General features: G+C 25.2%; 1 protein-coding gene across 6 annotated transcripts in view; it reads right to left on the bottom strand.

The window, feature by feature from the left end:
- The window catches only part of LOC145843305 (uncharacterized), a 116,760-nt gene that overhangs the window by 78,431 nt on the left and 11,219 nt on the right, over positions 1-27,110 (bottom strand). For 5 of the 6 annotated variants that reach the window (XM_082950802.1, XM_082950950.1, XM_082950958.1 and 2 more), the window contains exons 6-10: positions 22,233-22,307; positions 15,869-16,076; positions 2,931-3,016; positions 1,856-1,984; positions 1,304-1,399 (exon numbers count right to left, since the gene is read on the bottom strand). In XM_082950802.1, the coding sequence (XP_082806928.1) occupies positions 1,304-1,399; positions 1,856-1,984; positions 2,931-3,016; positions 15,869-16,076; positions 22,233-22,307 (594 nt within the window). Of the gene's footprint in view, positions 1-1,303; positions 1,400-1,855; positions 1,985-2,603; positions 2,632-2,930; positions 3,017-15,868; positions 16,077-22,232; positions 22,308-27,110 lie in introns of those variants that run through there. The other variant, XM_082950987.1, reaches the window with a different exon arrangement.

Below are 27,110 nucleotides of genomic sequence, written 5' to 3'. Positions count from 1 at the left end.
AATCAAAATTAAATAATTAATTTGTGTTTGACAACAATGTTTTTTGCAAGAAAAACTTAAAACTTTTTTATTAAAAAAATTATTTTATGGTATATCATTAACATTTCTAAAAATTTTTCCGTAAACTTTGTTTCGAAATATCGGATTAATTATAATAACAATGTTATTTGCAAGACATAATCAACAACACAGTATAATATGTGGAGACATGTAATAACTACTTATCCTATTATAAGGATTAAATGTAATACTCAACTTGGAATTGATAACAATTTACAAATTATTCTTGTTTGACTATATGTAGATAGACAAGTAAAATTTTTAATTAATTGACAAAATTATTTTGTGGAAAAATTTAACTATTTTGAGTAAATTAACTTTTTATTTACAAAACTTTTCCGTTTCTTAAACTAAAAAATTCAATTAAAAGATATTAGTGTTTACAAGACACAATCAACAACACAATATTATGGAGACATATAATAATTACTAAGCTCACTAATAACTAGGATTAAACTAAATCCATAACTTGGATACAACTACAATATGTAATTAAGTTTAAATATAAGTAGGAAAACAACATAACTTTTATTAATTTAATGTACAAGTTTTAAAACTTTATAAAATATTTTTAAATTATATTTCTAAACATTAGTCGGTTTAATCTAGCTTATACAACTTAAAATCAAAAACAAGTATATTCTACTTACGTTTTGTATACTTAAAATGAAGTTTTAACTGTTAAGATAGTAATAAATGTTTCAAAACAAAAAAAAAAACTTTGACAAGTAAAGATTTTTATTACTTTGATTAAACCATTAGTAAATGTACTAAAAAACTAAATAATTTTTAATAACATTATTTACATTACAGACTGTATGAAATAACTTGCAACTTAAACTTTTGTTTGAAATCTCTAAACATTTTTGTTTACTTTAATTTAAATATTTATTCAAAGGCAAACAACCTTTGATTTTTATAACAATGATTGTTTAATTACAATTTTGTTTAGTTTACATTTTATAGACAGTCTGGTTGTTAATCTTTAACTTTTAACGCATTATACTCTAAACAATTTTGTGTTTATAAATATATAGAACCGGTCGTAGGTTGTCTCGGATGTTGTTGTTGTCGTTTGTGTGGTAAAATTCATCATTTATAAAATATATTGTTTTTTAAAGCTAAACGTAAGTTCCACTTTGATTTAGAATTAAAACTAATAAACTACTAAATAAATATCATGATAAGTAAAACATTTTATTAATAAATCTAAATCATCTACTTTATATTTCTAATAACATACCAGCGATATCTTTCTTTAAACTGAATTCAGAAATCTTCACACTCGAGCCCAGGGAACAAGATTTTCCGAAATAATGTTCCAACGCCGATTGCTTGCCTGTGAATAATTAGCATCGAGAAATAGTTTTTGAACAAGCCGCATTGAATAGATACTACTACAACTTTTTGAGTTTTTGCCTTTTACGTAGTAAGTAAAAAGAATGTAAATTATTTCAAAACTAAAAAGAACTTTTGAACTAAGAATAAATCTAAAACTATTTAAATAGTGATTTTGATAAAGCATAGATTGCTTTTTTAAAATCTTAAGCAGGGTTTTTGTCTGAGAATATATGAAAATAAATAGTATAAAAATAAAATAAATAGAATTAAAATAACAACCTTATCTTTAAAACCTACAAAAAAATTACTTTTTTTCAACAAAACTACATAAAATACAAGTTACACTGTGCAAAAGTTATTTTTCATACTTATATTTGAAGCACTAAAATAATGAACGTTAGAATGTTTAAAATTAATCTAAACAGACGTTTTATAAAAATATCTAAACGCAAACCCTTTTTGTCTTTGAACTGCACAACACACTCTTTCTTACTGCTGCTAGAAGATGGCGGTAGTTCGAGAATCTTTTTTATCTTACCGTGCTTCTTCAGTTCACGAGAAATTAGTGTTTCCAAGTCTTCAGCTGTTTATAAGATACGTTTAAAAACTATAATTGATAAAATATAATTGCAAATTATTTTAATCAACTAAAGTTTTACACATTAAAATGTAGTTTTTAGTACACATTTTCTGTTCTTTTTTAACAAAGCATTTTAAGAAATTTGAGTCAATTCTTTTAAGAATTTAACTTGTAGTTGTTAATTGACAATAAGGCTATTAACAGCTTGTTTAATTTTTAAGCTGTGTAAGCGATCCATTAAACTGTTTTTAATATAACCCTCTCTATAACAGTTGGTTGTTTAAAACATATACCAGTTATCACATACTTTAACAAAACTATATTCAAAGTATAATAAACCTATATAAATATTTTAACAATAAAATTCGTTGTTAAAATTAACTTTTGATGCGTTTCATAAAATATTGTGATTTCGATTCTTTCGCTGTAATAAACAAACAACAAAGAATAAAACTTAAATGTTTATTTAATAGCTGTATGTTCAAATTAGTTATTAAAATACAAATATAATGTATTAATTTATGTAATAACTTTAATGAAAACTTACATGATACTTTAGATAAAATCTTGTAAACTCTAACTAAGTATTTATGTTTATTTATTTAATAATTGTTTTTTAAACATGAAACTTTAGATGAAATTTTGTAAACCCTCACACAATTCTTATGTATATTAATTAAATAATTGTTTTAATAAAACTAACATGAAACTTTTGATGAAATCTTTTAAACTCTCACACAATTCTTATGTTTATTAACTAAATAATTATTTAGATATAAACTAACATGAAACTTTAGATGAAATCTTATAAACTATCACACAATTCTTATGTTTATAAATCAAATAATTATTTAAATATAAACTCACATGAAACTTTAGAAGATATCTTGTAAACTCTCACACAATTCTTATGTTTATTAACTAAATAATTATTTAAATATAAACTAACATGAAACTTTAGATGAAATTTTGTAAACCCTCACACAATTCTTATGTTTGCTCAGTAAGTTCTGTGTTCTGTCTCTCTCTTGAGAACTGTAAGAAAAATTAAGATATTTTATTTAAATCAAAGTGAAAAAAAAAACAGTTTAATAAGTTATAGATTGCATGCTTATTGTGAAAACATCTACTTGATACTAGCTTTCCTGCACAAGGTTAACTTGTTACTAAATAGCAAAAACTCTAACTTGGAAAATCCATGTGAATTTGTGTAATATTAATTTATCTTGAATAATTAGCTTATTTAAACTGAAATCTTATATAAATCAAGACATAAGAATTCTTTCTTGTTGCCACTTTGGGTTATAAGAATTCAGATACACAACTTCGTTTTTTTAATCATCAAATTAGGATGTGAAAGTTTCATATTTTACAAATAAAAGTGCAAGGTACTACTTTCGTTCTGGATTCATATTGGTACCACTTCAAGTTATAAATAATATGCAAAAAATGTTGAGACAACTCACCAGAATTTAGATAGAATTTATATTTTTCAATGCTACATAGTATTTGTGGGTTTATTTTTTGTGAGTCGCAAGGTAAACGCTTCAAAGGTTAATTTGTATGAGTGGTGAGATATAATAGTGTAAATATTCAAATTGGTTCCACTAATAAAGTGGTTTAAATTATCTGACTGTTGAAATTGAAGTCTAATAAATTTATGAACATAATATATACTTTTAACAGCAATTATCTATTTGTGGTGTTTTTTTTGTGACTCGAAAAGTAAAAGCTTCAGAATTTAATTCACAAATTAAAAAACTCATTCGAAAATTATTCAATCAAGAATAAATGAATCTTTTAAAATGTTTAATATATATTTAAATAATAATAAATTTTGATGATAAACCAATGTTTTTTTAATCGAAATAACAACAATATCAACTTAATGTAGATCTTTATTTAGAAAATCATTATTTTGCTAACAAATTTATGGCACAAATTAGAAATTATTACTAAAATACATTTTTTAACAACTTGGACTATTTGTGTAATTATGAGATATTAAAACACTTTTAAAATGTAGCATTTTTATTAGTGTAGCTTGTTACCTTAAAAATAGTTAAATAAGGCAAAAATAAGCAACACAATATTACTCTACACTCTACATATAGGTTGTTCAAATAAACTAGAAAGTGTTTTGTTATGATTTTTTTAATTCTAAGTTTGTAGGTGCGAGTTTAAATTTATAATCGAGTACTTGGTAAAAGTGCACAAAGATGGATGATATTTTATCTCAATACCCGTTTTATTTTTATTGTTTCCACTTGCTAAGCGGTTAAAATTGAAATCTTACAGGAGCCTATATAGTTACCAAAAGTTCAATGGTATAAATATACCAACTTGCAAGACAGCGTTTGTGGGTTTTTAGTAATATAAAAAGCGTTTTCCCACGATAAATAAATGTGATAAAAAATTTCAAAATACACAGAATCTAGAAATAACACTACAGGAATTTTAGTAGAATATATAAAATTTCAACTAAAATATAATGTTTTTGATTGTTTTTAGAGATTTGTACAGTAAACGCTTCAGAGTGTAAACTTTATGAATTGAATTAGTTAAACAGCGTGAGACTTTATTGATCTGATCAGTTCCACTTTTCAAGTGGTTTAAATTGAATTTACTTTACTTATGAGTGAAACTATATGATTTTGATTAAAATAAATATTTCAGATTGTAACACAACACTTGTGGTTATTTGTGATTTACAAAATACAAAACACACATTTAAATTTATCAAAAAGTATTTAAGTAAAAATAGACACTTGTTTAAAAAAAGTTTAAGTAAACTTAAATAAACAAAAACTAAATAAATTCACTGAAACAAAAACCAGGGTTCAGCAACACTTAACAAATAACTAACTGAGAACTATAAAAATAATATTCAAATGTTATTTTTTAAGTATGAACAATATCAACCTAATGATAGATAGATTGGATGCTTATTAAGAAAAACGTTTATTTACTATCAAACTTTAAATAAAAATGATATTCATTACTAAGGTGAATTCTAAGGTGTAGAATAACTTAAACTGTTTGTGTAAATATGAGAGGTAAATTTACTATGTAAACATACTATTATTAAACAAGCATCATGTATTTTTTGTGTTCATGGCTTTTAACGTAAAAAATGATAAAAATACATTATAAAAAAACAAAAATAATAGTTTATTCATACATATTGGTGCAAATGAATCAGAAACTGTTTTTGTGTTTTGTAGATACTTATTAGAATATCGGAAGCGAAAGTTCAAGCTTTAATTACCAAAAGTGCACTAAAGCGTGATATGAAGACACTACTTTCATTTTCTTTGGTTGTTGCCACTATCTCAGTGGTAAAAATTGTCGAGCTAAAAATACCCTCATAATGTTTGAATAAAGTTGTTATAATAAATTTTTTGACTGCAACAAAGCGTTTGTGTTATTCTACTTATTTGCAAGGTTGGAACAGTTGGAAGGTAATTTACACAATTTAAAATTAATTTAAATTGAGTCCACGCTTTTATTATGTGCCTCGCAGAAGTGTAAGATAAAACCAACAGCTTCCGTTTGATTACCGGATTATTGCCACTTTTTGAGTGGTAAAAATTATATCAGCATTGTCAAAGCTACACAATAAACTCAAAAATTTCACTAGATTTAATATCCAATTGTAAGACAATGTTTGTGGGTATTTTGTTATTTGCAAAATATTTGCTTAACAAGATTAAGCTTCACAACATAATAAAATCCAATTTAATTAAAAACTTGGTATTTAGAGATTGAAAAAAATATGTATGAAAGATTAAAAATACCAGGTTATTACTTATGAATGACTGTCAACTGATGTAAATGAAGCAACATTTCTTCTGTAAATTTTGTCGGTTATCATGAATAAGTACTCTGCTTTAGCAATGTGCGGTCTACATGACTTCAAAAAAAGTCTTTAGCGACCCGAAGCATTTTTTTAAATCAACTAAAAGTTCAATTAAAACACTAAAAGAAGAAAACCAAAATAACAATTTGACCAGTTATTGCTCAAGTATTGTTAACTTAAACAATGAGCACAATTGTGAATATTCATTGAAAAAACTTTTATTGGTTTGAAGTAATTGTTATTAATCATTAGTTGATCTGTTGATGACCGAACACTGACTTTACAGTGCCACTTTGACAAATGGTTAAAACTAAATTTGTTGCTTTCGAAAATCTATGTTAATTTTTGATTTTATCTAGGTATTATACTGTTAATTAGATTAAAGTGTTTGTGTTTTTTTTGTGATTCGTAAAGTTATTAATTCAGAAGGTAGGTTCTTTAATTGAAAGCAATAAAATTTCATATTACAAATTTTCAAAGTTTTTTTAGTTTTTCTCCTTAAAAATCGAATTAATTGAAGTGAAAAAACAAGACAGCAAATTTATTCAAACAATTTATTTAATGCAAATATTAGCATCGATTTACAAGCAAAGTGGAAGACTTACCAGAAATATCAACTTTAAAAAACTATAAAACTTTAAAAGTCAAGTTTTAATAGAAGAACCATCTAATATGCACTACTGTTCGCTCAAAGTCGGATTTAAAGCGAATTTATAATTACTAGTCAAAAAACTAAAATATTAATTCTCACCAACTGTATTTAATTAAAAAAAATTGTCTATTAGGCAACTTGCCTATATCTGGCTTCAGGCTTAGATGATGATATAAAAATTGAGATTAAGTCAAGTGCCACTATAAGTGGTTAAAATTCCATGCAAGATCAGTATCGCGTAGCAATATTAAAATTTGACTAGAATAAATATTATGAAATGTAACAGAGCGTTTGCGCTTTTTTGTAATTTGCAAATTAATCAAATGAAAGGTAAATTTTTCTATATAACAAAATCAGATCTTTAAAAAAAAACTGATAATTAGCGATTAGTATAACTTTATGAAAATTGAAAACATTAGGCTATATTTATTATTGATGTGCATTAACTAACTTAAATGAAACAAGTAGTTTTTATATAATTTGTCAGTAATCATTGAAAAACCATCTTTAAAAAAGTCACTAGCAGCAAAGTTTTAATACAAGAAACATCTAATAACCACAACTGCTGACTAAAAGACAAATGATCAGAACAGTTTTAAAAACTCAATTCGAAACAGCTTGCATTTTTCTTGTTTTTCACTAAATATTTTCAAGGTAGAAATGTAGGTCGCAATACAGAAACTTCTGCACCGCGAAAGCAGACCACTGGTTTACCAGCCTTATAATAGTTTACTGCCACTTATTAAGTGGTTAAAATTCGAATGACAAAGATGGCTATCAACTTAAAATTTAAATAATTTAATTGGAATAAACAGTTTTAATGTAAAATAGCGTTTGTGGGTTTTCTTCATGATTTTCGAAGCAATTGTTTCAGAATGTAAAATTAATTATAATGAATTATAAAAATGTCAAACTATTTTTTATACGGAATTTTCAAGCTACTCAAGTGAAAGGACCTAAACTAGGATTCAACAGCGTTTTACAAGTAACATACTTATGATTAAAAGTCTTACATTATTCGCGCTATTTTTCTTAATCAACAAAATATTTGTTTTAACTGTATGAATGCAAATTAATGATAAGACCAAATAGTGCACCACTGTTACCTCCGTGTCAATTTAAATTAACAATCGAACACAATATGGATCACAATAAACTAAAAGTTTTAGTCCTGAAAATATATCATCAACCTTACAATAAGGTCGTGCGAGGGAGATTTCTGTTAGATGGGTCTACTGATTACCTACCACTGAGGTCGTGATACAGTACAAGTTCAATAATTTAATAGGTGATTGCCACTCATTTGAGTAGTTAAAATTGACGACAGCGAAATCAAACTATAAGTTGTGAAATTTCACTTAATCATAAATTTTTGTTGCAACACATCGTTTGTGAAACAAGTTGAAAAAAAATTTCATATGGTTGCCACTCATCTGAGTAGTTAAAATTTAGACCTCCGACTATAAAATTAAAAGTTATGAAATTTTACTGGGGTATATATAAATTATTGTAGTACATCGTTTGTGGTAATTTTGTGGTATGTAAAGTAAGTGCTTTGAAAGCTATTAATCTTTTAAATAATCAAACTTTTTTTAAGAAAGTGTTAATTAAAAACATGACTCGAGTCTTAGACAAGTCTGAACAGTATAGTGGCACTATAGTAAAACTAGATCGAAAAATATTAACCTAAATATGAGAAAATAAATATTATACAGTAGACTACCGCTTAAGTACGCACTTATTTTGGTACGCACCTCGTCTTAAGTGCGCACTTACCTAGAAAGACAAAAAAATCTAAATTTTCTTAGACTAGATTTTTTCTTAAAACTTGTTCCTTAGAGTCATTTTCTGACGCTTTACATCCATAGTTCTTAATTTCTCTAAATTTTTCTAAAATTTCTAAACATTTTTATTTAAAAACTTTCAGAATATCTGCAAAAGAAAGGCTAGTTTTAATGTAACATAACACAAAACTAGTTAGTCACAAAAACTAGTTACAATTTTTAGAAAGTCAAAATAAACATATAAAAAGAAGCAACAACAAGAAAAAACTAAAATTGAATAAAAATTAATGAGCATCTTATCATTGTGCACTTATACTATAAATGTTTCTACTGATATAAACTTTTTTACAAAAACAGTCCTGTAAAGTTATTCTTTCAAATAAAAAAAATCAAACACTTCTAAGCTAATGGAAAATTATAATAAATGTATTAACTAAACTTAGCTTGACTAGCATTATGTAAAAACTTTTTAGAAAAAATAAATAATTTTAAAATCTATTAAAAAATTTTGCAGATTAGAATTATGTATCAAATGTTATTTAAAATAAAAAAAACTTGTTTATTTAGCTTAATTATTTGGTGGCTAATTGTAAGAAAGAATACAAACAACTAAATTTCATATTATACTATGTCGTCAAAAAGTACGCACTACCCGTGCTAAGTACGCACTTTTTGGTCGAGTTCAATTTGCGTACTTAAGCGGTAGTCTACTGTATATCATTTAAATTGTAATACAGTGCTTGTGTGTTTATTTAGATTGGCAAAGTAAATGCATTTAATAAAAGGTAAACAAAGTTTATGTAATTTACAAATTTAAAAAAAAATTAGTAACTGAGTGTAGACACACGATTAATTTTTAAAGCACCTAAAATTGCTCTCAACAACAAATACTCAGTTGTAATACTTGTTAAATCAAAAACAGTTATAGTATAACAAAAGCAAAATTATAATGAAAGAATCACTTAATAAGAAAATACGCGTTACTTAAAGTCAAATTAAGATCATAGTTGTAATTATTTATTATAAAAAAGCTCTAAATTAATTGCTTTTTACTGGTTGTATTCAACATAAAAAAAATACTTGGATATGTGGTTTACTGCTCCCTGACTTGAGTAAAATTACAAAAAAAATATTAGCATTAAACATGACACAGTAATTAAGAATGCAGTGTTAGCTTTTATACAGTTATGAGAGTTAAAATAAAAATGAATGTATTTGAATTTAGGTCGTTATCATTATAAATCTTTGACCAGCTAAGTGCCACTTATTTGAGTGGTTTAAATTAGGAGTTTACCGTGTTGTTTGTGAATCTTTTTTAGTTGGACAGAATATATATTTTGAAATGTAACAAAGCATTTGGGGGATTTTTTACAAAGTTTAAATTTTTGAGGAACCAGAAATGGAATTAAGAGTATTTGAACTAAAAGTCGTAAATAACAGTTCACGTTATTAAATGCAGTAAGATCTTGGAACTTTGATCAGTTTAATTGCCACTTAGTTAAGCGGTTAAAATTTTAGAAACAATATCATGGGTACCATTTATTTTTAACTTTTTTTAGATTAAATATTTTCAAATATAACAAATTGTAATTTTTTTGGTTTGTCTAGAATATATATTTTGAAATGTAACGAAGCATTTAGGGGATTTTGCAAAGTTAAAGTTTTCTACATGAGAAAAACTAAATTGTAATAAATAGTAGTTAATCGTGGTTCGGTGCAAAACTATAATAATTTCTTTTGATAAAGTAGTCACTACTTTTAGCTAAAATACAAATTAAGAGGACAAATGTAACTACTTATAAGCTAAATTTGTTTGTTATGCATGATTATTTACAAACTATAAAATTAACCACAAGTTAGTTCTGAAGAAATAAAGTTGTGTTAGATGCGTAGTTGACATTTGTGCGTTCGGACTTTTAACAGTTTGGTGCCACTGTTGGTGGTGGTTAAAATTGTTTGCTCTTTAAAAGTCTGCATGAGATCGTATAAAAACTTGATTTAAATATATACATGCTATTTGAACATTTATATATACATTTGTGTTTTTTGTGGTTCGCCAAGTAACTAACATAGAAAAAAAACTCTGTCAGATGATAAATACAAGACCTTATAGCGAACTTGGTATTCATAGATTGGTGTCACGTAAAAAACTTTTAACTTTTTTCAAATTGATTTCAGTTATAAAGTTTCAATCTACTACAGTTAAAATTTGATGCACCAAAAGTTAGCAGCGATTTATAAGCAAAATGGAAGATCTACCGGAAAAATAAGCTTACAAAAAATTAAAAAACTTTAAAAGCAAAGTTTAAATGGAAAAATTGTTTAACAAAAAAAATTACTGATAATTAAGAGTCAAAAGAAGAGCACAAAAATTTAATAGTTTTAAAGTCTATTGTTTTGCTCAAGTTATTTACAACATAAAAAAATATTCCTTTGTTTGCCATTTAAGTGGCTTGCCGAAAACGGTTTGATTCGTTTTTCAGTTAAATTTCACTGATTAAAGTGGTTTAAAATATCATCCAATGTTCAAATACTTTTTATATGATTGGTATTGAAGTTCATTTAGTCATAGAACTAGAGAGATATAGTTTATTTACGCTCTTTTAGCAATTATAAAGTTAGTAGGAATCAGAGCTGAATTTAAAAATTTTGATTTAGTAGAAAAAGAGTTTTTGCTGTAAATTTGTGAAACTTCCAAAGAATTTTTCCAGATTACTGCCTCTGTGGGAAGCGGTTGAAGTTAAAAGATATCCTACAAAGACAAATGTTTTCTTTCAGAATTTAGCTAGAGTACATATTTTTAATTGGAACATAATTTTCGTGGTTTTCAGTAGTTTTTGAAGTTTAATTTTAGATTTTCATTAATTTGTGGGTTTCATTGCAAATAATTGTTTCAGGAATTGAAAATTTCTACATGACAAAATTTAAGTTATATAACTAACAGGTAATCATGTTTTGTAATAAAGCTATATAAATTTCTAGTTTAATATGAACCACTGGGAACTTTAAATCAAATTAAGGGCACAACTGTATACAGTTAATTTAGAAGAAACTAGTCCAATCTGCTTTATGGACAATGGACATCTATGTTGTTGGTTAGCCATTAGCTCATTTAGCAGATTATTGCCACCATTTTCGGAGTGGTTAAAATATTTATTAAATCGCATCATGTATTAAAATATATTAATTGAATTTGACTAGATTATATATTTTCAAATGAAACAAAGCGTTTGTGGATTCTTATTTTGTAATTCGCAAGCTTACTGTTCACAAGGTAAAATGACTAATAATAAAACTAGAGTGAAAGAAAATTTTATAACCATAAATTAGTTAAAGTTTATAAAACCTAAAAGAACATTAAAAATTTTTGAGTAAATAAACGAAACTCGCAACCTAATCTGTTTAAAAAGTCAACTAAACATTAACCTAAACCAAGGTTTCCCAAAGTGGCCTTTTTGGAACCAAGACAGAAACTTAGGGGTTTAAAGTTTAAAGAGCAGCAAAGGGGGGAGGCACAAGGAAATAATTTAAAAATTACACTAGATATTCTGGATTTGATGATGAAAAGCAAAAAAAATAACTTGGGCGTTTTTAATGGTAGTTTTGAAACTTACACTAGATATTCTGGATTTGATGATGAAGAGCAGAAAAAAGAACTTAGGCGTTTAAAGAGTAATCTTGTTGGAGGAGGCCGTAGCTTTTTTAATTTTGCAAAAGGGGGTCTTTTGAAAAAATTTTTGGGAAATTCTAATCTTAAATACTTTTTAAAAAATTTGTTCATTAAATACGAACTACTGTTAACTTTAATCCAAATTAACAGCAAAAAAAATAAAAACAGATTGTATTAAAAAGGTTAGAACAGATAAATTATTTATTATAAAATCTATGTTGGTTGTTCTGAACATATTCAACCTATAAAACGATTAGACAAATATTTCTGCAAAGTGGGTTGGAACTGTGGTGATCATTAGACGAGGTTCGTCACAATTTCGAATGTTTAGTGCCACTATTTAAGTGGTTCAAATTTCAAGGACAACTCGCAAACTGCTGGTTTGTTGTTTCGATGGTTGATTATATTTAAAATATACACTTTATTTGAACACAACGTTTGTGGTTTTTTGTGATTACTACTCAATTTGAAAGTTTTTTTTTAATGAAGAAGCTTTTTTAAAATATAACGATAGAACTTCATACAGAATTGGATATTTATAGATTCGTCCAATATAAAAAGGTTTTAAATTCTTGTGTTATTTTGCATATCGATTACATACATATCTGATATTGAAAACAAGCATATAATTCATACCATATCATTGAGTGCTTCTAAAACACAGCGTTTTACAGAAATCTACATTGTAGGGAATGTAACCAATTAATGTATAATAACTGTAACATAAAGTTTGTGGGATTTTTGTTAGAAAAGTTATCTAACATTCACTATCATTTTGTAAGAATGTGAGAAAACTCAACTTTGCTCAACTGTGAACAGATTTTGTTCAACCTAAAAAACAGGTAGCCAAACACTTTGCTTGGCGGGATGGCGTGATTGGATTGTTTTTTGTACTTTTTTAATGCCGCTGTTTATAGTAGTTAAAACCACATGCAGTTTAGCGAATTTGTGGTAACAAGATTCGTATTCAGTTAGAATAAATACATTCAACTTAAACAGAGTTTGTAGCTTTTAGGTGATTTTCACAGTTATTAGTAAAGTTATTTTATTGAACAACTTTTTGATCAGGGCAAACCATTGAATAAGTGTCTTTGTTTCTTTGATTGTTTAAAGTGCCACTATTTTTGAGTGATTAAAAATATAGGGACAGTTTACTAACTGCTGGTTCATTGCTTAATGATTTATTATAATATAATATATACATTTCATTTGAACACAACGTTTGTGGTGATTTGCATACCACTTAATTTGAAAGTTTGTTTTAATGAAGAAGCTTATTTAAATGATAACAATATAACTTTATACATAATTGGATATTTATATACTAATGCAATATTAAAACATTTTAGATTCTTGAGTTATTTCTTTCAAGAAAGTTTCAAACAATTGCAGTGAAAAGACCTCCAGCAGAAGTTAGCAGCATTTTACAAGCAAAGTAGAAGATATACCAGAAAAATTAAAAATAGATAAGAATACTAAAAAAGTTGAAAAACTAAGTTTAAGAAGAAAAATTATCTCATAAAAAACTAATGATAGTTCAGAATCAAAAGAGGAGCACACAATTTAAAATAATGTTACAAGAGTTTTAAGTTTGATCGTTCTGCTCCAGTTATTTACAACCTAAACAAGTCTGGAAATATTTTTTGTGGGCGTTTATGAGGCTGATCGGCCGCGATATGAATCGTTTTTCAGCCTCACTGGGATAAGTGATTACAGTTTGTCGAAACGTGCAATCAGAGATTTTGAATTTTTTTTCAAGTGTAGCAAAGCGTTTGTGGGTTTTAAAATTTAAATCTTGTGCAAATTCAAACTCGTTGAAAAATTTCTTTATAATCAATGCATTTTAAGTGCCACCAATACAAGTGGTATAAACTAAAGCTGTTTACATTGCTGAGTTAAAATGTGATCATCCTTGACTCGAATTTATATTTTCAAACTTGGCAGAGAGTTTGTGGGTTTTCTTTAAAAATTATTCATTTAATTGTTTCAGAGGATAAAATTTTTAAACGATAAAAAATAGATTGTGTGAAAAATTTAGCATTTATGGATTGTTTCAAAACTAAAGAGCATTAAGTGATTTTAAAAAATATTCAAAGTATTTTTGTTTATTTAAATTTCTTAACAGGGTTGCTAAAGGTTTTTCAAAAATTTTCCAGGTTTTTTAATTATCATCTCTTCCAGGTTTTTTTAGTCAAATTTTAGATTAAAAATAAATTTAAGTTACAAAACTGTCTTTAACAGTATAACAACATTAAAAAGATATGTACTGTAAAGCTACTTTAAACGTGTTCTTTAACAATAAATAAATTAATGATAAAAAATGTTTTTATTCTATATGATAGATATTCGTATCTAATCGAAGTTTCATTACTTTACATGTAAAAATTCTTTTAAGTTCTAGGTTATTTCATAACTTCTCAAATTCCAGGTTTTTTCCAGGAATTGAAGATTTTTGAGACCCTCCGTTAAGCATAAATAAAAATGTTATCAAGTTTAAAACCCTTGTTATGTCTATTATTTACTGTCAATCTTTGTGTACAGGATTTTAAATTGTTATAATAATAAACAATAAAAAACTGTTTGAAGGATTTTTTAGGGATTAATTTAATTATAATGATTTTTCTATAAAGAATTACTTAAAGGTAATGCTGTTGAGAAAAGAATAAATGACTGGTTTTTTTTTAATAGTTTGTTTTAATTTTTTTCTAAGTCAACGATTACAGTTCTTAACATTTTTAAGCATAAATCTACGAGTTTTATTAATCCAGCTTTTTTGTGTTATCACCGGTTAGTGATTGAAATGTTGATACCAAGTTTATTCACATAAATTGAAAAATGTTACAACTAAATGAACTATAAACGTAATACAACTTTTGTGGGTTTTGATATCTTTGCAAAATAGGAGCTTGAAAAAGTAAAATAATGTATCAAATAAAATATAACATAACATAATAAGTAAAATACATCGAATGCATACTTAGTAACTTATGTAATAAATCAAGGAGTCAATTTATACCACTTCATTAAGCGGTTGAAAATTACGAATCATCAAGATTTCAACATACTTTCTTCAGAAATGTGACAAATTAATAAAGCATAATTGTAACGCAAAGTTTGTGGGCTTTTATTTGAAAAATTATCTAAATGCACTGTTTTGTTTTGTTACAGGGTTGCCACTCGTTTTTTCAAAATTTTTCCAGGTTTTCCAAATTTCTTCCAGGTTTTTAGAAGTACACATTTTTGGGTCTATTTTTAGTTTTAAGTAAATTTCTATATAAGAAACTGTGTTAAATAGTATAAAAACATTAAAAAAATACTGTAAAGTTATTTTAAATGTGTTAATTAATAAACAAGTTTTTGATAATGACAAAAAAAATCTTATTTATATGGTAGATTTTTTGTGTCAAATTGAAATTATACGACTGCAAATGTTAAAATTATTAAAAATTCCAGGGTTTTCCAGGTTTTTTGATCAAAATTTCAGGTTTGTATCAAATTTTCTCAAATTCCAGGTTATTTTTGCCTAAATTGTCTAATCCAGGTTTTTTAAGGTTTTTCCAAGTTTCCAGGTAAAGTGGCAACCCTGTTTGTTAGTATGTGAGAAATTTGTCATACCAGAATTTATTGTTTAAGTAGAACAGAGTTTCCCGACGTTTTGGCTGTTGAAGGGCAAAACTAATTATGGTGCGAAGAGTCAACTAATAGTTCAGAAATTAACTAGCGAAGGGGCGATATCTTATAAAAGGGCGATTGTGAAGATAAGTTCAGAAACCGCTTTTGGAAATAAAATAAAATTTGTATTCAGTAAATACTTGTTTGAAAATAGAATTGAAAATTCGAAACGCCAGTCATACAAGTTTTCAAAAAACCTGATAAACTTTTCCATATAAATCTAAATATTTCAAACTATGACGTCACAAACCTGTTGTGGGAACTTTCCTCCTCAACGGTACTTCCCCTCGCGTTCGTGACGTAATGAGAGGAGGAGTGGTGGGAAGAGTGGGTGGATGACGTCATGTCGTCCTCGTACATGACGTCATCGCCATGGTTACCGGAGTGTTGCTTGTCGTCATGCCTGGATGAGTGATGGCTCGACGAGTGTTTGGAAGAATGTTTGCTCGACTGGTGCGCTGTTGAAATATTTTATTTATTTATTAAATTTTATAAAGTTTTAACAATTTAAAAATGTTATTTTATATTATCTTTATTTTTCGTTTTAGAATATTTTATTTCGCCATTACTATTTAAGTTGTTGTTGAATGTTTGAAGGAATGGCAACCCCTCACTAGTTAAAAGTAAATCTTAGTAAAACCAATTAATATATATGTGGTTTTGAACAAAACTACATTAACTATCACCAAACATAAAACTTTTTCTTGAATAACTTTAGTAAAAGATCATAGTTTTTAATTTTACAATTAAGCACTAACAATAGCATACAACAAAAACGTTACTAACTTCAAAAGACTTTTTATAACAATACTTAAACACAATAGATGAAAATATTTGAATAAGTTTAATGATACTTTGACTGCTTAAGCCGCAGACAATACAAACACAAATAGTTGCAATGTGTGATTAATAAAGCGAGTTACATTACAAACTAGATAAAAAAATAAGTTTGTCATTTTAAACATTGAGTTAATATGATACTTGTTGAGAAAAGAATTATTTCAATAGATATGAAATAAATGGTGGTGTTGGGCTAAACTTAATGATAAAACATACTAAAAATATGTTGTAGTTTAAAACAAAGTATTAATGTTATATTAAATAACAGATTACATAGAATGTTAGTATTGTGTAAATATATGGCCGCTTATGTAAACTAAGCAATATATAAATAAAGTATCAGTATTAGCTGTAAATTTAAGTGGTTAAAAAATACAGATATTATAGAACTTATATCAATATATTTGTACTTATAGTAGTTGAAAAAAGACTAAAATAGTATTATGCTGTTAACTTAGTGTAAATTACACACTACAAAATACTTGAAGTGTTGAAAAAGGTTTGAAACATAAGCACTTATAAAAATGTTCCCACACGCTTTAGGTAAGTGTTAGTTACACACTACAGTATGAATTTCTGTAATAAAATCATTATTTAGAAAGTTTTTAAAAATAAACACCAGAAACAAATTAATGCTGTGTCAGAGTAGCAACTTTTAAAAACATATTTACCAGGCAACACAATGAAAAGTGAAGTATGCATAAGTGGTGACCTAGCTATACTGAACTGTAGAATTAAGTAAATATTTTATTGTATCAGCTTCCATTAAAGCTGAATGTGAAGTTTTAAATAGACATTTCTTAAATGTTATGTTAAAAAAGTCTTAATCACAAAGACGTACATCTATTATAGCTTTTAATTTTTGAGTACTTATAAATAACTGTTCAGTACATGTGTGGTAGTATCTATCATAAAATACTTTTAATAACAAAATAATTAATAATAAGTAGGTGTACAGTACAAAACAAAAGTATTTGTTTTCAAATGTGTGGCACTCCTAATAATTACATTTCTTTTATGCACTCACACCTAATAACTATATTTTACTGGTTTTACGTATATACATGACTAAATATTATTCGTCAATTCTTATTGTACATGTAAAACTACTAAAAGCTTTAAATTATCATTTGTCAACATTTTATTCTACTGTTCATATAGAACCGCGAATATGTATAAGATATGGAATTCGAGTGTAAAATTTAAATTATATACCATTTAAAGAAAACATAATAATGACCAAAATATAACCATAAATATACTATAGATTTTGGTGTACAAAAGTTGTAACTCTTAAATATGTTTCCGGTAGTATGTTAAACTAGGTTTAAGTTTTAAACATACACATTTTAAATATTGTCTAAATTAAGCAAGTTTTTTTTAATTAATTCATAAAACAAAAAAAAATTGTTATAATAATTTATTATTTTATTCTTGTATGTACTTAGTCATGGTTCTTATTTGTATTGTTTTAAAAAAATTTAATAAGTTTATATTGAAAGATTATCAAAACTAACTTATTTATTATGGAAATAGTATTAAAGTTATATACTCTTAAACCAAAATTTTATCACACAACTATAATAAGTAAACAAGTGTTATTTAGACTAGGTATGTTTATCATTATAAAAATATGTCCTCAATTTTAACACCTTCAACGTTCTTTATACAATTAATATGAACAAAAACATGATTATCACAAACTTTTCTGTTAAGTGAAATAATCGTTCCAATTTATTTACTTTTAAAAATGTTTCACCACATTATGTGGTTTTAAATTCAGATCAACTAACGGACTACAACTGTAATCGTATCAAAATTGGTCATCATTTATATCCTTATTGTTAGCTAGCAATTGTGGTAAAAACAGTATTACAACACCAGAAGCAAAAAATGATACCATAATATCACAACTGATGTTGTGACTGATATAAAAAGTTGAACTTTATAATTAAATCAAATTATATGATAAAATTATATACAAAAGTGTTATTGTATGTCAAAAGCATTATAACAGTAGTATAACTTAATTTAAAAATTAACAGTACCTTATTACCACTTTTAGCTGTAAAGTTAGAAATTAAATATTTCAAGAAACAATTTAAATTTTAATAACACCTTTTAAATAAATAGAACATGAAATACAACTAACTAAATTTAAACTAATTTTTAAAACTACTTAAGTTTCCCTAGCTGAAGAAACAACTTTATACTTTACAAAGATGTGGCATAACATATCTAATAGGTTTGATAAAATTTGTTCTAAAATAATTAAAGTCAAGAAAAACTTCTATTTAAAAAGCTAATGTATAAATCAAAAGTGCTAATTTTGTGAAATTGGAGCTATGCAGATCTTTCCAAGCTATATCATTCTACTAAAAGTACTACCTAAACAAGTCTACTTGTTTTTATTTGTTCTCAATAAGTACAGTTGTTATCTATATAGAGTATATTTAAATAAAATAAATAAAATTATCTAACTTAATTTCTAACAACATTAGATGTTATTTATCCAAATTATTGTAAAGTGGTACTTGTTAAACAGTATTTTGTAAGTTGATAATTTATGAATTAAACTTGATTGCTAAAGTTAAATATCAAGTCCAGATGTAAAAAAAAACTATTACCTTTCCGCATGAGTTAATACGACAATTTACTTAATCATATGCATACTTTGCGTCTACATTAGGCAAGAAATTACGAATTGAATTAAGAATCTTAAAAAAAATTTAACAAAAGTTTTATATGAGTATCATTGATCAAAAAAATCAAATTTTATATAAAAAAGATTGTTAAGTTGTATTTCTAAATTCAAAACGTATATGGTTGTTAAATTAACATTTAATTTATAACAAATAAATAAGTATGAATCTAGATGTCTATATTTTTTTTAAGTTATATTTTTAATAATATTATTACATTTAAATATACAGCTATCAAATTTAAAGTATCATTATAAATATGTATGATTGTAGGTTTTATAAGCAGTAAAAAAATTGTTTATTTTCAGCATTAAAAATAAAAATAATACCTGTATAAGAAGTTTTGTAACATTTGAAATTTTTTTAAATATTTTTACAAGTTCACAAGTTTTAGGTGTTATATAACTTTATTGATTTGTAAATTGAAATATCGCTCTTGCAAATAAGACATGCAAGTTTTAAGATAATAAAATGTGTTACTTCAAAAAGTTATGTAATATAAAGAGTATGAAAACCTTTTTTTGTTAAGTAATAATTTATATATACAAAAATTGCAACAGCTTATCAATCTTCTAAATTTTCTAACAAATATCATTCACAAAGACAAGCTGGTTTTGAGAGAATAAAAAATTACCTTATCTTTAAAATAATAAAGTTATATAATGTGTAGAGTGTGAAAACTTACTTTTTAAAAGAATGGAAATTTCAATTTACGACTATGGAAATAAATAGTCAATTGTTGGGATCAAGTACAAAATAATTTTTTTCAACTATTGTGCAGGCTTTACTTTTTTTATGAGTTTTATATTTCAGTTTCTCTTACAAAACCAATACTTACTAAACTAGATATTTTAGTTTCTATATATGAATAAGTTTTTTACTGGGTGTTGTGTAATAGTTTTTATTTTGTTATACTTGAAATGATATACATAGGTTTATTACAAAATACTTATTATTGCTGGAAACAGAAGTTTTGACTTCTAAAACAAATAATAAACCTCTGATTTTAGATTTACGCAGATACTATGTAAATTTACAATAATATAGAAAACTAAAATTTATTTTGAAACTGTATTACTAGTTGTGACTATATATGTAATTTGATGCTTATATTATCTAAAATGTCTAAATAAAAACTGTTTATAAATAGTTGTAATAAATTAAACAATTATACTTTGCTTACCTTTTTAAAAAATGTATAATGATAGTTAAGGCCATAGGGGGGGTAAACCATGTTTTTTACAAATTAATCTTATTTTATAGAGTTTTTTCTAAGCTTTAAGGTGCTTTTTATCGTTTAAAAAAATTCAAATTATTTTTTGAGACATGACCAGTCAAATTCGGGCCGCATAATAGGTTCCCTATGGGAAGGGAAAACTAAAACAGCGAAAAAAGACTATTTCATTTAAAATCTATCTTCTCCTACATTTTTCAAGCAATCTTCTTCAAACTTTCAGTCTAATCTTTATACAATAACAAAAAAACGTTACTTTGGAATTTAAAAAAAATTTGTCAAGATATAATTTTTGTGATAAATTTTTTATTTTTTCAAATTAATAAAATTATAAGGTAACGTTTTTTCCTTTTATTAAAAGGAATGTTTCCTGAAAACTTGAAGAAGATTGCTTGAGAAATGAAGGAGGAGATATATTTTTAGTGAATTTTAAAATTTCCGAGAAAATTGACCCCAAAAAACTTGCGGTCCATACGTTTGTATTGGAAAATTTTTTTTTTAAATTAAATATTTCAAAAGTTAAATAATATTTTTGAATTCTATAAAAACTGGCTTGTAGTTTGTACTTCAGGCTTTCATATAAAAGCCAAAGTTAATTTTTGTAAAAAAAATGTTGGATCCTCCCCCCTATGGCCTTAACTAACAGTACAATCATTGAACTGTGTTTTATTACAAAGCTAATATAAACTATCACATATAGTGTAAGTAAACCTAAAATAAAATTACACATAGAAAAGTTTCGACATTTCCATTTTTTTAGAATTATGGCAACTAATTTACTAACTATGGCAACTAATTATGGCAGCTATTTAAGATAACTTAATTTAAACTATAGTAAGCTATTACGTTTTAAATAAAATCAATATTAAGTATATTCAAATAAACAACTATTTTAAAATGAAATGAGTAAGTTATACTATGACGTCATAAGGAAACTAGAAAGTTAAGTTTTGGTTTCTTCCAACGTGAGAAATGTAATTATAAATAAATCAAAGCCAAGCCCACCTCTTAAAGTTGTGGCGACAAATCATCATCATTAAATGTGTCACATAAATTTATTTTTTTGATGAATATCATTTTTCGTAATAGAACTATTTGATTTTTTCGCATGAAATCATGTTTTAAGTAAACAGACAACTTAAAAAATTTAAACAGTAATTAAATCAAATATTCTAAATACATAATTATACATAAAAATATGTTGAACAAATAAATTAAATATTAGATAAATCGGGATTTTGCTTGATGAAGCATTATAACTAACTACTAAATAATACAATAAATAAACTAACTATTAGAAGTAAAAGTTTTACTTGATGAAGAATTATAAACATTAATAATAATAAAAATTAACTAACTATTAGAAGTAGAAGTTTTACTTGATGAAGAATTATGAACATTTATAGAATAACAAAAATAAACTAACTATTAGAAGTAGAAGTTTTAATTGATGAAGAATTATGAACATTTATAGAATAACAAAAATAAACTAAACATTAGATGAATGATGATTTTTACTTGATTAAGAGTTATAATTATTTATTAAACAATAAATAAACTAACTATTAGAAGTAGAAGTTTTACTTGATGAAGAATTATGAACATTTATAGAATAACAAAAACAAACTAACTATTAGAAGTCGATGTTTTAGTCGATGAAGAATTGTGAACATTTACAAAATGATACAATAAATAAACTAACTACTAGAAGTAGATGTTTTTCTTGATTAAGAGTTATAATTATTTATTAAGCAATAAACAGACTAACTACTAGACGTAGATGTTTTAGTCGATGAAGAATTGTAATTAATTACTAAATAATAAATAAACAAACTAACTATTAGAAGTAGATGTTTTAGTCGATGAAGAATTGTGACTCCTTTTGCTCTTGTGAGACTTTTCTTTACTTTTGTCTGCAAAAAAAATTACAATGAAATAAACATCAACAACTTATATAAATATCATCAGAAGTATTGCTCATCCTTTATTTTGGTTTATTTTATACAAATGTTTTCTTTTAAGGTTTATGATTGAATCAGTGATTTTCTTGTAATTTTGTGGTTTGTTATACTAGTATGTGTTAATAAATATTTATTTTTCATATAAGCGTTTATTGAAATATCCAAGTAATCTTATGTAAATTTTAATATGTTAAATACAAATACTTTTTTTTTACAACTTAATTTTTCTCAACTTTTTGACTTATATAAAGTCCAGAAACTTATATTTAATCAATTATATTTTCGTAAAGTCCAGAAATGAAAAAAAAACATATTTTTAGCAATTAAACCAAAAAAACAGCAACATAATCACTTATAAGTTGAAGTGATTATTTATATTATAAGCAATGAAATGTTAATTTTTTTAAAGGAAACAGTTATCAACATTCCTTTACAAACAAATAATTTTATTTGCAGACATTTTCAAAATACAAAACACCGTGTGTATTGTAATTATTTTGATGGTGTGAAAAACTTTGTGAAAATTAATGAAAAAAAAACTATGAGAATTTCGAAACTAAGTTATTTTTAAGTGCTTTCAAACTTTGTTTTTGCACACCTATACAAATTATATTATCCGTAAAAGTGCATCAATAGAAGTAGACAAAAGATGATATTGAAAAAATTTCAAAAGTTTTTTGTTACACATAAAATTTCATTCAACTTTTTTATGATATGATGCATAATTTATTTGGAAATATTGCAAAAGCTTATTTAATTTTAATTTATATATACTATATTGCTAAAAATTGCTTAAAAGCATGCTTCTTTTCAAAACATACACTAAATTTCAAATGAAATGAATTGAAATACTGTTACTGATCCACAAAAGTATATAATTTCAAAACAAATCGAAAATTCAATATGGACATAATACTTGTTGAATTACAACTATTTAAATTGCATTAAAAATTGACAAAACTACTGCACAACTATATGTAGTAAAAACAGAAATTATTTGAACAATAGAAAACACTCAAATTATTTTAAAAAATCAAATTTTTTTTTGCATTTAATCAGTTCATTAAGAGGTAATCGGAAACGTGGACTTATAATTTTAGTAGAAATCAAACACGAATTGTTTCAAGCAGCCTATTTGAACGTGATCAAAGTAGTAAAGGAATTCCTCATATAAAATTGTTTGAATTTTGCAAATAATTTAGCTGAATTCAAGTTACGCTTCAAATTTCACTATGAATTAATTTTTTTTTTCATTTTATTTGTAAAGATTCACCTTAGTTCAAACGCAGATGCATACTTTAATATCTGCAACTATTTGAGAAAATTCCATATATAAAATTCTTAACTTCTTAATTAAAAATTGTTTGAATTTTTCTACTAATTTACCTGAATTCAAGTCATGCTTCAAATTGCACTATGAATTAAAATTAATTTTTTGTCATTTATTTGTAAAGATTCACTTTAGTTCAAACGCAGATGCATACTTTAATATCTGCAACTATTTGAGAAAATTCCATATATAAAATTCTTAACTTCCTTATATAAAATTGTTTGAATTTTGCAACTAATTCACCTGAATTTAAGTCATGCTTCAATAAATCATAAAATTTTTGAAGTTTCAATATAAATATAAAGTAATTATAAGTTAATCAACTTGAAAATGATTTATTTGAATAGAACGTGATCGAATTGGTATAAAAATTAACTTCCTCATACAAGTTGCGACTTAATTTTTTATTACTAGTTTACCTGAATTTAAATACATGTTTTTATATTTTCAAATTTGAATATTGGAAGGATACTTTTTTTAATTGTACTTGAAGTCAAATATTATTATATATCATTATAATATTATACCATTATTAAACAAAAATAACTTCCTCAGTAAGTTAAGTTATTTAAAATTTAAAATTAACTGTTTTTATATATTTAAAAGTAATTACTTTACATTCTAAAACAAAAAATTTATCTTTGGTAATAATAATTGATTAAAATTCAAATTAAGTTATTGTTATTATATAAAATTTAAATGCATACATCAACTGTAATGAATAGTTGCATTTAAATTATTTAAAAAACAATAATCTAATTTGAATTTAAATTAATCATTAATACCAAATAATTTTTTTTTGTTTCATAATGTTATGTAATTACTTATAAAAGAACTTAAAAAATATTTTTGTTTTAAATTTAAACATCTAATTACAAATTTTCGCAGTAAATTCTGGATACACAGTCAATTTTTACATTGTTTTTATTGTAAAATAGTTGTAAATATTTTTGTATCGTGAATTTAAACTAACATTAAAAAACTAGCACGTTAAATGGAATAAACAAAAACTTTCACTAGAACTTTATTTTTTTAAATTATCTTCAAAGCCAGTTGATAAGAAAATTTGAAACTTTCACCTCGTAAGTTTATTAAACCAACTTAATCAAAACCATCTCAAAGTCATGTACTTAACAAATGTACATAGTTGTGTACAATGTTGTAAACATAATATTACCACTAAAAATAGATCAACATTCAGCTGTGTTGTTCTAATGATTGCTTAATTAACTTCTCATTGAATTAAATCACGACTTTTCTAATTTTATCATAAAATTAACACCTAAAACATTGTGTTTGATAATTCAACAACATTTTGTGCACAGGATTAATTTAAAACTTAACATTTTGTACAAAGGATTAATTTAAAATTTAACATTTTGAAACAAACAAATTAAACATTTAATTTAAAAGTTTTTAACCTTATGTAAAAATCAACTAAAGGTTTGTGTTGCATTATAAAAAGGTAGAAATTTAAATAAATACCAAATACTAAAATTTTCAACATAATTAAAAAGCCAGTAACTGGAAATTAAGATTTTAAGCAGATTAACTTTTCAAATTTATTAATATCCATTATTTAATGTAAAGATACTTTATAAATGTGCAATAAAACGAGACAAAGTAAAGTAATATTAGGTATTTCTGTTAAAGTGTTAAAAAAGGAAGCAAATACAAATTTTGGTATACTACCAAAAATATTAATGTTTTAAACATTTAAAACACTGAAATGTAAACAAGTACATCAAAGCATCACTTTCAACACAGCTAAAAGTTAAATATAAAACTTAAAATATGATAATAATTAAATTTTAGATTTAAACTTATAAAAAATATAAAATTTAGAAAAGAAACATACCAAATGTAAATAAATACATTTCATAACGAGTAACTTTCAACACAGCTTAAGTTAAATATAAAACTTAAAATATTATAACAACTTTATTCTACTATCAACTTCATGAAAACAAACATGAAGTTTATACGAAACATGCCAAATGAAAATAAACACATCAAAGCAACTACTTTCAACACAGCAGTTAGAAAACCGTTTGAAAAATTGAAAACAGCGGCAAAATGTGAAATTGCTTAGATAACGTTTGCATGCACAAGTGCTTACTGTGGCATTATACTAGCAAATATAAATGTTGTAAGTGCATACTGTGGCGCATTACAGCTTTTTTACTGTTTGCCGGTATTATTTTAAAGTTTATATAATAAGTCAGTGGTTCTCAATATTTTCAATAATTGTTATGAGCAAATTACTGAAGATAAATTTTGAAACTGATGAATTTGTCTTTTTTTTATTATATGCAAGAAAAAAGATGATATCCTACTTACTTATCTTGCTTTGATAAGTTTGCATGCATAAGTGCTTACTGTGGCTTAATAATACACACGAAATTGCTTGCCGGTATTATTTTTGTATTACAAGTTGGTGGTTTTCAAAATTTCATCAGTAATTGATCGGTTTTATATTAATACTTTTGTAAAACAAACAGTCTGATAAAAAGAGAGATATTTTTCTAGTTTGTTTTCCTGTTATATTGTACCAGTGGTTTTTGAAAATTTCAAGTAAGTGCTTATTGTGTGGCTTATTACAAGTTATACTGTCTGCCGGTTTTATTTGAAACTTTTGAATATAATAAAATATGTAGAGATAACAGAATTAACAGAGAAACCAATTCAAGCTTTTTTTTTATTGTCAAATATTTCAAACAAAATGGTATACAAGTTATCCACAAAACTTTGACAGTTTAACAGCATTACTGAATTTCTTTACTGAATGAAACTACTATATTAATTACCGAAGATATAATCTGGTGCTTAACTTATGCTTACAAAAGCAAATTACAAACAGATATGTTTGCAGGTTTTACTTTACACAATATATTTGAAATAAGCGGTTCTCAAAATTTTTAAAAGCAGTGCACAGTTAAACACCGAAGATAAAGTTATGTGTTGGGTTGTCTTTCTCAATATATGTAAGATAAAAGATGATATTTTACTGGCAATTTGTTGATAATGATCAAATAATTATTTATCTAAGCTTAGTCATTTTAAAACTGTGGCAGAACAAGTTACTTATGGTTTTACTAATAAATTTTTCATAATATCAATCATTACACTTACATTTAGACATAAATAAAACAAATAAATCAATCACAGTAAATTTCGAAATCTTAATAAATCTCTATCAAAAATCGATCTTATATAAACAACTTGAAGAAAAAGAAATAATGATATATTAGAAAACAAATATAAAGCAAATACCAGTAAAGATTGATTTGTGTAGAAAGTTGAGTTGCACCCAGGCTTCATACTTAAAGTGGATTGGTTTATATTACATAATACTTTAAATTAAATAAATTTTTAAACTTTATAACATATTTTTGAAATAAATTTCATTAGTTTTAAAATATTAC

This window comes from Thalia democratica, chromosome 1 (genome assembly GCF_965202585.1).
Source record: "Thalia democratica chromosome 1, ktThaDemo2.hap1.1, whole genome shotgun sequence".
Lineage (NCBI taxonomy): Eukaryota > Metazoa > Chordata > Thaliacea > Salpida > Salpidae > Thalia > Thalia democratica.
Note: the sequence above shows the minus strand (reverse complement) of the source record. Positions and strands in the feature narration are given on the sequence as shown.